The following is a 15,004-nucleotide window of genomic DNA, read 5'->3' as shown; positions in this document are numbered from 1 at the left end:
AGAATAGACAAAATATGGGGCTGTTTATCATCAGCAACAAACAGAGATGGTGTGCTATAAAAATGTACAAAAACATTCCAGAGACAAAGACTGGAACAAATCCCAATACTTAACCCTCACTCCTGCAATAAATCCATGGCACCTTTCTGAGTAGCAGTGAAGTAATGCAGAAGAGGGAGTGAAAACAGTACCAAAAAGCACACAGCAAGAGTGACATTTGAAGAGGAAATGGTAAAGCTATTGCCCAGAGTCCCCTGAGAGCAGTACTTTCTTCAAGAGGTTACAGAAGAAAAGAGCCTGACACCTTTACGTGCTGTTTTCACTGAAAAGCTTCCTATGCTGCTCACAGCTTTTTTATATTGGATGAGAACACTTTTGATTTCACTTCTCAAGGAGACAGCTTGGACTCTACCCTGCAAGATATGAGAAAGAACTCTGCTCCAAAGCTTTAGAAAGTAACACAAGGCAGGGACAGTATACAGCAAGCCTGTAAAATACTGGTTCCTTGTAAAAAAGGCAGTAAGAGTGATTAATCGTGGGAGCAGTTTAACTTTCACATGAGGGATTCTCTACCAGTTGATGGTTTTATGTAAAGTTAATTTTTCCAAACTTTGGCATTGGCAAACTGAATGCAGGAATTATTGAGTGAAGCTTCACGTGACAGACCTGACCAGAAGGCATGAAAACAGCTCTGTCCTTAAAGCTGAAGCTCAAAGGATTTTTCACTGGTTTTAATGTAGTGTGCCAAACCCACACAGTTGTAAAACATACCAACATCTCATCTCAGCAGTGATGGAACTTGATTGTTGTAAAAAGGATCCCACAGTTCTCATTCACAGGGTCACTAGGGATCCCAGTAACAATAAACGGCTGAGGGATCTATTCTGTCAGAACACAAACTGGAAGAACCTGTTGCCTTACATCCAGGCATGAATGTCCTTCCAGCATTAGGCTAAGTCAAAACCTACTTTCCAGCTCAGTAGCAGGAGTCCCAATTAGGTGGTTTGATGAGGAGCACGCTGTGCCAGTTTCTGATTTAGTAATGGCCCAGTGTAGGTGTTGCTTTAAAACAATGAAAGCCCAGCTCACACTACCTACTTAATGGCTTCAAGCTGTTAAAACATAAGTGTATTTTCACAAAGCACCTCTGGAGCTGAGACAGCCCTTTGCAGGATAACATACAGCTTCGAGGGAACAAATTTGAAGCCACAGACTGCTCTCTGTTTCTGAAAATCACCACTCTGAGGCCAATAGTTGCATGTGCTCAAGAGATGGATCTGGTAGGACTGGAAATCAGACTCATACTCTCCAAGTTCTGCTAAACTCTTGTGTTTGTTAAGGACTGAGCCCATAAACCAACAGCCAGAGCAGCGCAGATCCTTCCTCAGGTCACAGGTTTATGGTGAGAGAGTATGCAGGCTGGCTGCCTGCAGTAGGAAGAAAGGGAAAACTGCTAGGAAGTGGGATACAATGTCTGGCATTAAACATTTTAGGAAAAAAACCCACCCAAATCTATTAAATTACATTTGAAACCACTGGTAAAATCCCATTTAATTTCTGAAATTTATTCCCTAACTGGCATTGCTCATGGCATCACCTCATGGCTGTTGCATTAGTGTGACTGCTGAGCCTCCATGGATGAACAGCTCATGGAGAGAAGTGCCATCAACACTGCTCCAGCGCGAGTCCCAGGGATGGGTGTCACACAGGCTCTGGTACCTCTTGAGATGTCAGACCACAGCAGCCACACAGCATCACCCTGCTCTGCCTCCCTCAGGGCACACCTCTGCTGGGGAGGATGTCAGACCCCACCAGGGTTTGATATAAGGCTCTGCAAGAGCACAAACTCACTTAAACACTCCCAATGTCCAGTGAGGTGCCAGTGATTTGCTTTTAGCTTCAGACTGCACAGGAAGGTCAGGCACATGGAAATTGTAGATGTTTACAGGAGACACCCACAGCTGCTTTGCCCTAAATGCCACCCATGGGTGGACACCAGTTTGCTTGCTCAGTCTTATCAGGGCGTCTGGCATCTCTGGGCTACTCAGGCTTCAAACATGTCAAAGTTCCTGGTATATTTCAAACACTTTTTTGCTCTTCTCCTCACTGGGTATGTATTTATTTACCACAGCATTTGCACACCTCATAATTTCATTGACTTTCTCATAACTACCTGAGACATTTTAGAGGTGGAGCACTGCAACAGAGAGGATATTTTCAAGTATGTCTAAACGGTGTAGGAGGCTAGGCTCCATTTACAGTGTGTAATCACACTGGAGCTCAACACTGTGAAAAGCACTGGGATTTGGGCTTAAAGTAGCTTGTGTTATTATGGGGTGGAGAGTAAGTGGGCAGTGTTTTGCTGCCAGGAGATCCACAGTACTGACCAGGGCGTGCAGACAGGTTCCTTCATAGTACCATAATGGAGATGAATGGTTAAATATTCGGCGAGGGATCTAGAAAGCCATCTAAACCTAAGCTAGCCAGCAAGAAATGTGGAGAAGGGAGGTATGGTTCAGACCCTAAAGCAGTTAAATACTTCTTGTGTCCAACTTGAAATTCACCACCTGGCCCGTGGCATGTAAGACAAATTATCTTTTCCTCTGGAAAAATGGCTTTCCCCACACCCACTGGCTGGATTACATCTCCTTGCCCTGACAGGTTCGGAAGGGGAGCTGGAATCATGGTCAGCTTTGTCTCAGGGAAGCACCTCAGCTCCCAGACCAGGCAATGGTCCAGTAAGTACTGACATGGGAGAGGTGACTGCAACAGCAGAGACTTAACCCACACAGAGCTGGAACAAAGGGCTAGGACACCCACAGGGAAGACTTCTCCAGGTCATGTGGAAGAGGAGCTCTGATGGACCCTCTCCCTCCAGCTGATTGACAAGACAAAAGAGAGCCTATAAAGCTAACTGCAGAAGGTCGCAGTATCTTTCTTTTGGGAAGGGATCAGGTGGAGGATGCTTTGATTTAAGAAAGAGATTGGTATCTCTGGATGAGTTTCCATGGGCACGTTGGAAAAAGAGTAAGTCATGTCTGAGAATGTTCCCAGGCCTTGCGCACGAACTGATGAACAGCTTCAGGAATTCAGCAGTTACATTCATGCATGCTGACAGAAATTTGGGTATCCATAGCTTTTAGGTACCTACAAGATTAGGCAAGACTCTTTGGTTGCTGGAGGTACCCGGCAGTTGGATTCAGATGCCTAACAACTGACTTGCACACATTAACAGAGAAGGGAAACAGTGGCTCAAGAATTTGAGACCAGATGGTTGGAGCTGGGAGCTACCACTGTCCTCTTCTTCTCTGAACTAAAGACCAACCCAGTCCATCTACCAGAAGCAAAAAAATGCAATCCAGATCTATATTAGCTGCAATAACAGGAAACTCTTCCTTGAATGTGCCTTTCGAAGAAAGTAATTTTCTATGTTTATCCAAAATCAAAGAAAAACTTTGATTTTCTTGCTCATCTGTCCTCAAATAAGATTTGGGCTTCGGCTAGCTCTGACTACAGCTTTTCAAGCACCTCTCCTTTTTACCCTCTAACTGCCAAATGGAGCAATGGTCTATAAAAATCTTCACAAGTCTGGAGTACCTTGGGAACTCATTTTTAGTAACACTCAGCATCATGCAAGTATTCATTTTGTTGGCACTGCTCTTAACAACCATGCACACAGAGCAGTGATTTCCTGCCCATGTGCAAGACCCGTATACAGGGCTTCATTGGTGGTCTGCAGTGCATTTGTTTTCACTAAGGGCAAGTTGATATCTCTGATACGGAGATCTAAGATAGCTCACCAGAGGGGAAATGCTTTATGAATGTAGGAAGAGATATAAACAGAGCAAAACATTACTATTTCTTGAGTTTCTCCAGATTTTGATTATCACAGTGAACCCAGGATTACCTTGAGATGAGCCTCAAATGTACCTAGTAAAGACAGTAAGGTTATCCCAGAAATTAGTTCACTCTACTGTTTTCGTATGTATTTTAAAAGAAGTTATGGCTAAATAAGCAGAATATAGAAAGCCCATCATTCTTACACAGACATGTGGTTTTCTTCATATCCACAGGAAAATGTGTGGAACTGAGTTTTTGCTGTTCACATATTTGGATCTAAAATGTCTTGTGACCACAACCAATAGATAAGCCTCCTCTGTCCTGCAGTGTGACATGCTAGTGCAAGGACAGAGAGACAGGTGGAAATGTATATATTCAAAACAAAACAGGTGTCATGCAGCACTGAGTTGAAGAAAAAAACCCATGCAGAATACACTGGTACTGAGTCCAAGTAAGACCTGCACAGCTTCCACTGTAGCACTGAATGAAGACAGCAGCATGGTTCTAGGGCTAGCAGTGATAATTATCATGCTTCTGCCACAGGGTACAAAAAGTCATTTGCAGTTACCTGGTAATTCCTAGGAAGACAAGAGTGCTGGCTGCTCTGAGTCCTGATCCACCGGAGGTCAGTGCTTCTCACCTGTTTGTGTTTGCCTTCTTCGCTGTCTAACTGGTGCTGTCACTGTGGTTCCTTCTCTGCCATTCTGCCAAAGAATTGTTTCTAGGGTGTCTGAAATGTTTCTCTCCATTCAAGGACATTTCAGGCAATCAACTCCATTGGCCCTGAAGTTTAACTCATCAAGTAGCCACAAACCACCTCAAATAAATGAGTGAAGGCAATAGTTCCTCCGCTAATGAAGTTAGGTGCAGTACGTCTGGAACCATTCTTGTCTTTTCCACCAGGCATTCCAGGCTATCTGCAGACAGGATCCTGAAAACCCTGACCACTTCATCCTTCCCAACAGCCTCCAAGATTACAATGGACATGGGGACAGATGAACTCGCAGACCATGAAAACTGAGCTACACCCGTATCACTCTGCCAGACCCAACACACGCTGCTGCTACAACACAAAGCCCGCATCACCCTTGGATGAGAGACACCAGGGAAGCACCAGCTGCACATCAGTAATGTAGACCGGCTTTTGCTTGACTGAATGGCTGACACATCTGGAGTGACACATGGTAGCTTACATGGGACTTCGCTGTGAGATGCCAAGGATTTGGATCAATTGTGATGTTTAATTTGGATTAATCATGATGTTTTTCAGTCCAAAGTAAAAACTGAGATGGTCTGTAGCAAATTCCAGACACTGAAAAAGATCAACTGTCTCACTTTAAAGGTTTTGTTTGATGTGGATTTCTTAAGATGATGTGTCACGGATATTAACTATTCCTATCCTCCAGCTTTCCCATGATGGCCTGGAATATTTAGGGATCCCAGCACTCCTTTATGCTTTTTTATAAAACTGGACTTCTCTGAGGAGCCCCACTTGTGCTGTTCTTCTCATGAAGACCAGGATCCTCCTCAGGTATGTCTTGAAAGTCACAGGCTTTGCAGCTGTGTGTTGAGGGACTGGGTTAGAAGAAAATATATTTCCTTTCTCAGAGAACTTCAGCCTTTGCAAAATCAAGTGCTGGATGGGATTTATACAACACATCCCTGTCACTGCAGGACAAATCACACCCGTTCACACCAAATTAATCCTACAGCTCTAAAATTAACTCAATATAAGCAGATTCTCCAGGCAAGGCAGGTGCAAACAAAACTTGCCATCTCTAAATCTGTTTATGCCCTACCAAATTAATTAAACCAATCCAAGAAGTTAATTTCATTTATTCTGGTCCAAGTCAAGCAAGAACTTTTAACACCTTTCACTGCTTTCATGAAACTGTTGATGGTGTGAACTTCTGTGTGCACATTATGTTTCTTGCTAGATGATGCTCCCTCAGCAGAGTTTTCATTTAACACACCTCATAGAGAACAAACCTGGGTTTCTCGAGGCAGAGATGTGCACGATCCAGCACTGAATGGCTTCATCAGTATGACATTTTAAGCACATCTTCTACATTGTATAGTATAAGATTGTTGTTCTTTTATGGCCTTATCACTCATCTGCACACAGCTCTGCAACCTCCATGCTGCCCATACAGAGGCTGCTAATTGAGGTTTATTCATGTGCGAAATCTGCTGGGGACAGGAAAGGTGGGACCATCCCCTTGTTAACAAAATACCTCCAGTAACAAGGGTTTGCTATGCAATTTCTCATTTTAAGTTGTTAACTATTTGGCTCGGCTTATCACCCACTAGTTTCAGTTCACACCTCTTCTGAGCAAGGCACAGGGCTCACCATAAATACTAACTCTCTGCCATCCGGTAACCATTAAGTTGACAATTCACCTCTCTTCTGAACTCTGGGGTTTAAAGTAACATGACTTTATACTTCAGTTGGAGAATCCCAAACACTATACTATATTATCTTTCTCTCTCACATAGGAAATAGCAATACTTAAGAAAAATGAAGTAACTCGATGAAGAACACTGCTAGGGAATGGCTTCCCAGCTCTGCCCTGCAGCCCACTGCTCTGCCAGCCTCGTGTGGCAGCAGGAAGAGCCATCAGGTCTCAATCCCACTGCCTGCCTCACTGCCCAGTGCTCCTGCTCGCAAGTGCTGGCTCTGGCTCACTGGAAGGCTGGCACTGCAGTTCCAAATGGAACCGTGCCAGCCCCTCACCAGCAGCACAGAGGGAAGCTGCTCTTGCAAGCTGTCTGACTGACAGTGGTTTGCAAACACACCGGCATTTCAATCCCCCACAGTCCATGCTAACATCTCCCCCTGCCCCATAGGTTTTGCTGAAATCCAACTTGCTGCAGTGCACCTTGTCCCAGCACAGTGCATCCTTCTCATGCTGCCCTAAAGCCAACAAGCATTCATTTGCTTGATTTTCACTTCTAAGATTCAGAGCTGTTCACCAAAGGACTCCAGAGACTTTCTGGAGAAAACTCTGAACCCTGCAAAACAGGGGCACGGTGGTGCACAAACAGTCCAAAAGTGGCAACTGAGCTTTGGAGAAAGGAAAGGATTTGGCTATTTGAGGTTCTTGGGAGTTTTGTTTGTTTGTTTGCTTCACTATCTCCAGCCAAACAACATCTTTTGAAAACGGAACATTTCTGAACGGTTTGTCACCGAGTTGCCTTATTTAGGTCTGAACTGAAAGAATCCATCCAGTTATCCAACAGGTCACCTATGAAGAAAACCCAAACACCCAAAAAAGACAGAAACCCCAAATTTTCTCATGGGGGAAGCTAGCAACAAAAATGAAAAGAAAACCCCAATTCACCACATAGAGACCCAAACTGTGCTTTTTAAAAACAAATCTGCGAATTATGCCAGACAGCAAGTCAGTGGCAAACTAACCACAGAGCTCTGTGCACACTCATACGCCTATTCTGAGGTACATGATGATGCAAAATCCAGTTTATTCTTTGTTTATATTCATTCTATAGTCCCAATTATAGCATAAGTTATTAGCACGTTAAGTTTGCTGTGAATGTTCTTCAGTTATATGCCAACATTATAAGACAAATAATTTACTCCAGGATAATATTAGCACACTTTCTTTAGTTGGATGGTTGCTGTTTCCATCACTCTGCTGATTAGCCCTGATGAGCAAGAGTGAAGAAAACCACCGTATCCTCTGGGATTCAGCCTGCTGTTGGAAGCGCACCTTCCAAATGGACAGACCCAATTCACCCAGCGCACAAAACCTTACAGACAAATGGACAGTAATGCTCCTCTTCAGGTATGCACTAAACCAGCTGTGAAATCGATGCTGCCAGCTCATCAGGAACCGCTTCAGTCTGTAACAAGCCTAACAGGTCCACCCAACAGGTACCTTCTTGCTTTAACTGGAGGTTTGCTCTTGTGTGAGCCAGTCTGATTTCTTGGTTCTGGGAACAGGGGTTCATAATGGGCATGAAAATACAACTCCGGTTTCTCTTGAAGGCAGTTTGTTGTTTTTCTCTCCTACCAAAACACATGTCCGATATTATCTATATGTAAAAAATTAATTGGCTGCTTGGATAAATGAGAACATGCATGCTGCTACTCCTAGAACAGTATGGCAACAATCCTTTTTTCCATCTACATTTGCAACACTATCTCCCAGCTTATATATTTATGCAGCCCCAATGACCAACATATCTATGGTGTGGTTTTACTGAAAGAGATAGAAATGACATAATACACAATGGAATACAAAAGGTGCTATCTCACATTCACTCAAGAAGCCTTTGAAATATACAGGAGCTTTCTATAACCGAAGGTTGATCAAGGAATGAGAATTAAAGTACTGAGATTCCACGGAAACTGTTCTTAGTTTTGCCAGGTCAGCTCTCTTCTGTCCCATAGAGCGCTGCTGTGCCATCACCACAGGGCATCGCCACGTTCCCACTGAAAGCAACTGCAGAGTTTTCCTAAGGGTTCAACAAATAACATAGATTTCAGCGGCAGCCAAGGACATGCAGACGGCTGAGTCTGCACCTTCCAGATCGTGTGGGAGGCCTGTCCTCTAATTCACTGTGTGGGACCCTTCTCAGGATAAGATCTGAACAGAACACTGCCAGCGTGCCTCCCACACAGGAGGGTTCGTCCTGAATCCTCAGGCAAAAATCTCTCCTCACTCCCACTGTCACATATTGCGCTGTGCAGTGCTGGTCTGAGTGGTTTTGCCTCTGTCATTCACAAAGGTGACATCTCCCCCTGTTTAAACTGAAAGATGCTTCAGCTCTACATCCACAGAGCATGTCAGGAGTTTCTGGGAGGAAAGCTGCAAGCAAAGTGGGGCATTATGCTAAGAGTCTTGTATGGGTATTAGACAAACAGCTGTCTTCAGCTACTGCAGGACCTGGCCACTGGCAGGAAATGGTTCTGCGAGTGATGCTTGGACAGATTTCAGGAGGTGAAGCAAGGCAGGCTCATTACCGGTTCTCACCTTTCAATCTGAGACCAGCTGGGAAGGGTCAGAGCTGCTGCTGATAGACCAGACATATGGGATTAATTTAAGTGTCTGGCAAATACCTTCACCAAAATATGCTGAAAAGTCTGCTGTTGAGAGTAGCTCAGCAGTACGAGTTCGTTATCTCACTTGATCCACAAAGCTCTCCCCCACTACAGGCATTGCTGCAGCATAGAGCTAAGCAAAACCTGTAACATTGATGTGAGCAGCAAGACGCACACCCCAGGACCCAGCCTGCTGGGGCTCCTACTGCTGTTGGTGTGCCCTTGTAGTGCTGCAGGCATGGAGCAGGATGCTCTGATCCCCTGGCTGGCAAACCACACCAACTTCATCTGCACCTTGTAAATACTGCAGTAAAGGGGCAGCACCACAGGCTGCTTCAGCAGTTGCATGGGGATATAAGTTTATGCAGTGCCATCACAGCCGGTATCGTGGAACTGCCACCACACTGGAAAGATCTCTCAGGGTGCCAGCTATAGATCACAAGATGCAAGCATACCCCAGTGGTTTTCTCTGCTTTAGCTTATTTTTAAATTCTCATCATAGAACCCATTTCACAGGAACTTTCTCCAGTGTGTTTATGACCCAAATCCCATGGTTTAAATTCTGTATTTTCAGACTCGAATCACAAGTTAAAAATAAACTGATGGCATAAACCCCACACCTTCCCTCTCTGAGACACACTCTCACACACATACTTCTCATGTGAAAGCAAAGCAGTGCTTCAGAAGGCTCAATGGCAAGTGCAGTGCTTGAGGCACCCTGCTTGTTACTGAAATGCCAGAGCGGAATCAGACCGTACGTGGGAAAACGAAAACAAACAGTGCTGTTGCCAGTACTGCCACTGAGGAAGAGCGAGCTGCAGGGGCGAGCTGGGTTTACATTTATAAATCCAATGCTGGGAACAGGTGAAGACGCCCATGGCAGGCAGCTGGAACTAGATGAGCTTCAAGGTCCCTTCGAACACAAACCAGTCTGTGATTGATTGATTCTATGATTTGGAGAGGAGAGGATGGAAAACAGTGCTCCTTCAGTTTCATGCAGTTCGTACTTCATCACACTGATGCAGCCACGGTTATGAAGATATTTAGAGTGGCCTGTCTCTCCCTCTGTGCCTCCTAAAAAAGCCCGTATAGCGGTTAGGTTCTTATTTACAAATCAGTCCTGGTGCTGGACGCATTCCCAGAGCAGCATCCCGAAGATCCAGGGAATTCGGTACTTCTATAACATGGGCAAATCAGGCAGTGTCCACCCACGGTTTGACACCCGGAGGCAGAGGGCTCTCCCGCCCGCGGCGGCCGGCCGCGCTGACGACCGCAGAGCCGGGACCGGCCGCCCGCCCCACCGAGCGCCCCGAGGCCCGGGGCCGGAGCCGCCGGGCAGCAGGCGGCGCTGTCGCCCTGCGGCTAGTTGGCCGGTGAGCGGCCCGGAAGCGGAAGGGGCGGGCGGCGGCGGCGCGTGGCGCTGTGTGTGCTGTCGGCGGGGCCGGCTGGGTGGTGGGAGCGTCCGGTCAGACCCGCTCCGGTCCGGTCCTTCGGTCCCTCGGCGCGGGGACATGGCGGAGGCGGCCGGCCATGCGGGATCGCCTGGTCCCGGTGTAGCCCCGGCTGGGGAGGGCGCGGAGCTGGCTGCCGTTATCGGCGCCACCGTGCCCACCGGGTTCGAGCTGATGGCGGCCGAGGAGGTGCAGGAGAAGCTGGGCTCGACCTCCCGCATCAGCAGGGACCGCGGGAAGATCTACTTCGAGGTCCCGGCACAGGGCCTGCCGCAGGTCCGCTCCCTCCCGCTGCCGGGGCCGCGGCTGGTACCGGGGCGGTTGTGTCGCGCTCGCCGCTGTGGCTGTGGGCAGCGGCAGGGCCCGGCCCACGCTGAGCCGGGCACCCCGCTCCCGAGGTGGAGTGGGAGAGCGCGGTCCCTGAACTGGGGCCGTAAGGTTCCCGGCTAACGGCAGCAAGCGCAGCCCCCTCCGCAGGCCTGGTCGGTAACGTGCGCCGCGGTTTCTCGTTTCTTCCAGGTCCATCGCCTAAGGTCAGTGGATAACTTGTTTGTTGTTGTTCAGGAGTTCAAAGACTATCAATTTAAAGAAACCAAGGTGAGTTACTCCTCATCCCTCAACTGTTTCTGGGGTTTGTAGTGTTTTGTTTTTTTTTAACGTAGCACTAGTTACAGAAAGTATTGTGTTTTATGAGCAAGTTGGGGGGTTATTTATGGTATTATCCTGATTCCTCGTTGCTGATCTGTCAAACAGAAGCATGGTCATGTTGTCTACCATCATTTCTTCAGTTAAATATGTTGCATGGACAAAATCTGGGATGAAAGCTAATGCCACGCTTGTAGGTCACACAGACGCAAGACAGTGAAGTATCACTTCAGTCATTTTAGTGTTAGGTGTTTATTCGACAAGACAGTTATGAAATACGAGTTCTGTGTCATTCAGTGTCGTTATGCCGTAAGTAGCACAAAAAGCCATAAGCTTTTCTTAAATACGGGCATATGGTTAAGAAACTAGTTTGAGAGGCTTTTTGGAAAATGATAGCTTTTGAAGGGATAGAATGACTATAAATCACAATTTTTTTTTGTCTGTTAAAGGAGGATGCTCTGAAGGATTTGGAAGATTTGGTTAAAAAGCTGCCCTGGAATGATCCATTGAAAGTCTGGGAGCTGAACAACAGCTTAAAAAAGAAAAAGACAAAACGCAAAAAACACAATCCACAGAGTACTGTGAGGAAAGAGAAGCTGAATAGTGACGGAGAAGACAAAGAAGTGGATCAAAAAGACAGCAAGGAAGAGGAGGACTATGCCCAAGACACTGCAGGTGTGGAACCTGCTGATGGTCAGGATACAGAAAAGACACCAGAAGTGGCATCTCAAAATGAGGAAAAAGAGGAGGAGGGTAACAATGAACAATCAGATGCTAAAGATGAATTGCAGGCAGGTGCTGGGACTGAAACCAAGGCTGATGACAGCAGGACGAGTGATGGAGAGGCGAAGGTGTTGAAGTTCCGTGTGACCTGCAATAGAGCAGGAGACAAGCACAGTTTTACCTCAAACGAGGCTGCGAGAGACTTCGGTGGAGCTGTGCAGGAGCACTTCCAGTGGAAAGCTGACATGACTAACTTTGATGTGGAGGTACAGTGTTGTGCCTTGGAAATACTTGCATTTTTTTTGTAAAAACTCTTAGTTCTGATGCATACAGATCTCCAGATGACTCTGGAACTGAAAATTGAAATGCTGAAGTCATGGCCTCCTCAGAGGCACTTATTTTATGGGCACATTGTGTGTGTCCTGACATCCCACCAGTTGCCTTAGCCATCCATCATAGTGATCCCTTTTGTTGGCCCAGTGTGCTCCCCCACATGTCCCCTTCTCTGGGTCCCTCTTTTGCTCTGCAAATGCTGTTGTCTTCTTGAGTCAGCTGACTAACATCACCCAAGTTGGTGCCCAAAACCTTTCCCCTCTCCCTCAATTGCAGCAAAAGCTCGAGTACTGAGTATTGCTTCCTCCTCTATCACTTGGTCTTACTCATATTTAAATACAACATAAGTGCTTTCTGCTTTACTTTCACCCTCAATGGATCTTTCCTTAATCTGCTGTTTTGTATGTAAGTTAGCAGAAGATACACTACCTGGAAGCTGTAGTTTATGGGTGAGGGGGCAGAAACTGTTAAACTGTCCAGTATCTACTCCTTTTCATAGGGAAGGCAGAAGTTAGGTGAGGACTGGTCCACTGTTTTTGAGGGTCAGAAACCCCAATTTTTTCTTGCATGTATGTGAAGAGGTGGCCTGCTGCCCTACAGCAAGCTTTTCACCTTCCAGATTAATACAATGGAGGGGACTAGAAATATGATTTAATTGCTGCTTTGTAGATGCTTCACTGTGATTTGCAGAACCCAGCTTCTCCCCGTACTTATAAAACACAACTTTCAAAAAATCAGCATTGTGGTTATAGCAGTTTCTGAACTCTTGTGTAAAAGGTTCTGTGTGAATGAGCAAATGTGTGAATGCTCTCCAGAATGTTGTCCGTTGTTGCCATAAAACGGTGCATTGCTTTTCTTCAAGGAGTGCTCTTTTATGTGTAGTTCATGTTTTTTAAATTGCCACTTTTGAGTCTCATATTTACCAGTAGTACCATGGATAACTTCTCTTTACTCCTGAAATATAGCTCAAGCTTTTTTCTCTAGGTTCTTCTGAATATTCACAATAATGAAGTAGTTGTGGGTATTGCATTAACAGAAGAGAGTCTTCACAGACGAAATATTACACATTTTGGACCCACAACTCTGCGTTCAACTCTCGCTTATGGCATGCTTAGGTCAGTGCAATTGCATAGTGTTGTAGTATTCTCAGTTAACAAGTCATTTTGTTTTGGAAATTAGATCCTTTGTCCACCCACCCCTTCTTCAAAAGCCTTTTCTGTTAATTCTTAAGAAAGAAAGAAAATAAGCATAGTTGCTGAAGCAGTGTGCTTTGTAATTGACAGCGGATGTCAATTGTTTGCTGTGTTAGCCAACAAAATTATGTATCACATGCTTGAAAGTATTTCCCTGTACTGCTATTTATAAAATGCTAATTAATGAATGGGGGGTTGGGGAGAATCACATAGGAGGTTTTTTTGTTCTAATCAGAGTGATTGAAATAGTTCCATTTTCCTTTCTTACAGAAATTCATGGTTTTAAGAGTTCTCACCACATCTTTTCTTCTGCTCCTTAGGCTCTGTGATCCACAGCCAACGGACATCATAATTGATCCTATGTGTGGTACAGGTGCAATACCAATAGAGGTGATTCCTCCTTTATTTTATAACTTACAAAACATGACAGTATCTACAGCTGAATGATATGTAAGTTCCCTTGTTAATAACTGAGCAGTGAACTAATGAAGTGTCTCGGCAGCTTTCAAACAGGTGCACTTTTCGTAAGGGATGTTTTTTTGCTTCCCAAACCTGTAGCAGGAAGAAACTAAGTCTGAAAGTACATTAAAATTTTAAGGTTCATAATACCTGTAACAGATACAGGATTTTAAAATCACTGTATTCTGTCATGTTTGAGTGATTCTTCTGTTTGTTTTGTTTTGTTTTAAATTCATCAGTTTAAATTCATCAGCTAGTGTTGCTTATTGTCAATATTTCCCCACAGGGAGCTACAGAATGGCCTAGCTGCTACCACATCGCTGGTGATAACAACCCTCAAGCTGTAAAGAGAGCAGCAAACAACATCTGTTCTTTACTAAAGAAAAATGAGAATAAAGAAAGGTGAGAAGTGCAAAGAGAGAAGTGATTTTCTTTTCCTGTAATACTGTGTGCAGAGAAATCCATTTTGCATTCATGCATTTGACTGTCTTGTTTGTATTTTCACATTTGTTCTTTTTGCCCACATTATAGACCTCCTTAATCTAAAAATACTCTCTGTAAACCATGTCTGAGATAACCATCTTTGCACTTGCAGCAATACTTCCCCAGGCGTACCCTTAGACATCATCCAGTGGGATATTTGCAATCTCCCTTTGCGGACTGGATCTGTGGACATCATTGTGTCAGACATGCCATTTGGAAAGAGGTGAGGTGTCGCTGGTAAAGGTGCTGTGCTGAGGTGCTGCTGCTGCATATGCCATCCTGTCCAGTATTCTCCCTACTTAGTTACTTAGCTAATTGAGAAGTATTATATACTTTATATTAAAAATTGAGGTTGAAATTAATAGTAAACATAGTCCTGAATGAGCTAATCCGTGTGTGAAAGACCAACAACACTTAACTGTTCTTCAGTGATCACAAAGGGCATCTTAATTTATGTTGCAGAATCGGGTCCAAGAAGAAGAACTGGGATCTGTATCCAGCCTGCTTGACGGAGATGGGCCGGATCTGCACACCAGGGACAGGCAGGGCTGTGCTGCTTACACAGGACAAGAAATGCTTTGCCAAGGTATGTTCTGTGAAATAAAATCAAACCTGCTTACAGTTGGAAATATATTGAGGAAAAATTGAAAGCTGTCTTTATGACAGAAGGTGATCTATTTTTAGAGCAATAATTAGTAACATTTAAACACAGTTTTGGACCTGAGGAGCCATTTGACATTTTGTTCAGATACAATTTAGAATAATAAAAAATAATTTAACGCAAATTTGCGCTTGTCTGGAAGCCACCACTACTC

The 15,004-nt window shown here is 45.0% G+C and overlaps 1 protein-coding gene across 2 annotated transcripts in view; it reads left to right on the top strand.

Moving 5' to 3' along the window:
* THUMPD3 (THUMP domain containing 3) overlaps positions 1-15,004 on the top strand; it is a 350,792-nt gene that overhangs the window by 334,606 nt on the left and 1,182 nt on the right. Inside the window, exons 2-9 of one of the 2 annotated variants that reach the window (XM_061456021.1) lie at positions 10,373-10,629; positions 10,873-10,950; positions 11,448-11,987; positions 13,039-13,169; positions 13,568-13,637; positions 13,993-14,108; positions 14,302-14,412; positions 14,652-14,775. In XM_061456021.1, coding sequence (XP_061312005.1) covers positions 10,414-10,629; positions 10,873-10,950; positions 11,448-11,987; positions 13,039-13,169; positions 13,568-13,637; positions 13,993-14,108; positions 14,302-14,412; positions 14,652-14,775 — 1,386 coding nt within the window. In that variant the 5' untranslated portion in view covers positions 10,373-10,413. Of the gene's footprint in view, positions 1-10,368; positions 10,630-10,872; positions 10,951-11,447; positions 11,988-13,038; positions 13,170-13,567; positions 13,638-13,992; positions 14,109-14,301; positions 14,413-14,651; positions 14,776-15,004 lie in introns of those variants that run through there. The other variant, XM_061456020.1, reaches the window with a different exon arrangement.

This window comes from Pezoporus flaviventris, unplaced genomic scaffold, assembly GCF_033815535.1.
Source record: "Pezoporus flaviventris isolate CSIRO_AGI_PZ_B2104156 unplaced genomic scaffold, CSIRO_AGI_Pfla_v1 ptg000021l, whole genome shotgun sequence".
NCBI lineage: Eukaryota > Metazoa > Chordata > Aves > Psittaciformes > Psittacidae > Pezoporus > Pezoporus flaviventris.
Note: the sequence above shows the minus strand (reverse complement) of the source record. Positions and strands in the feature narration are given on the sequence as shown.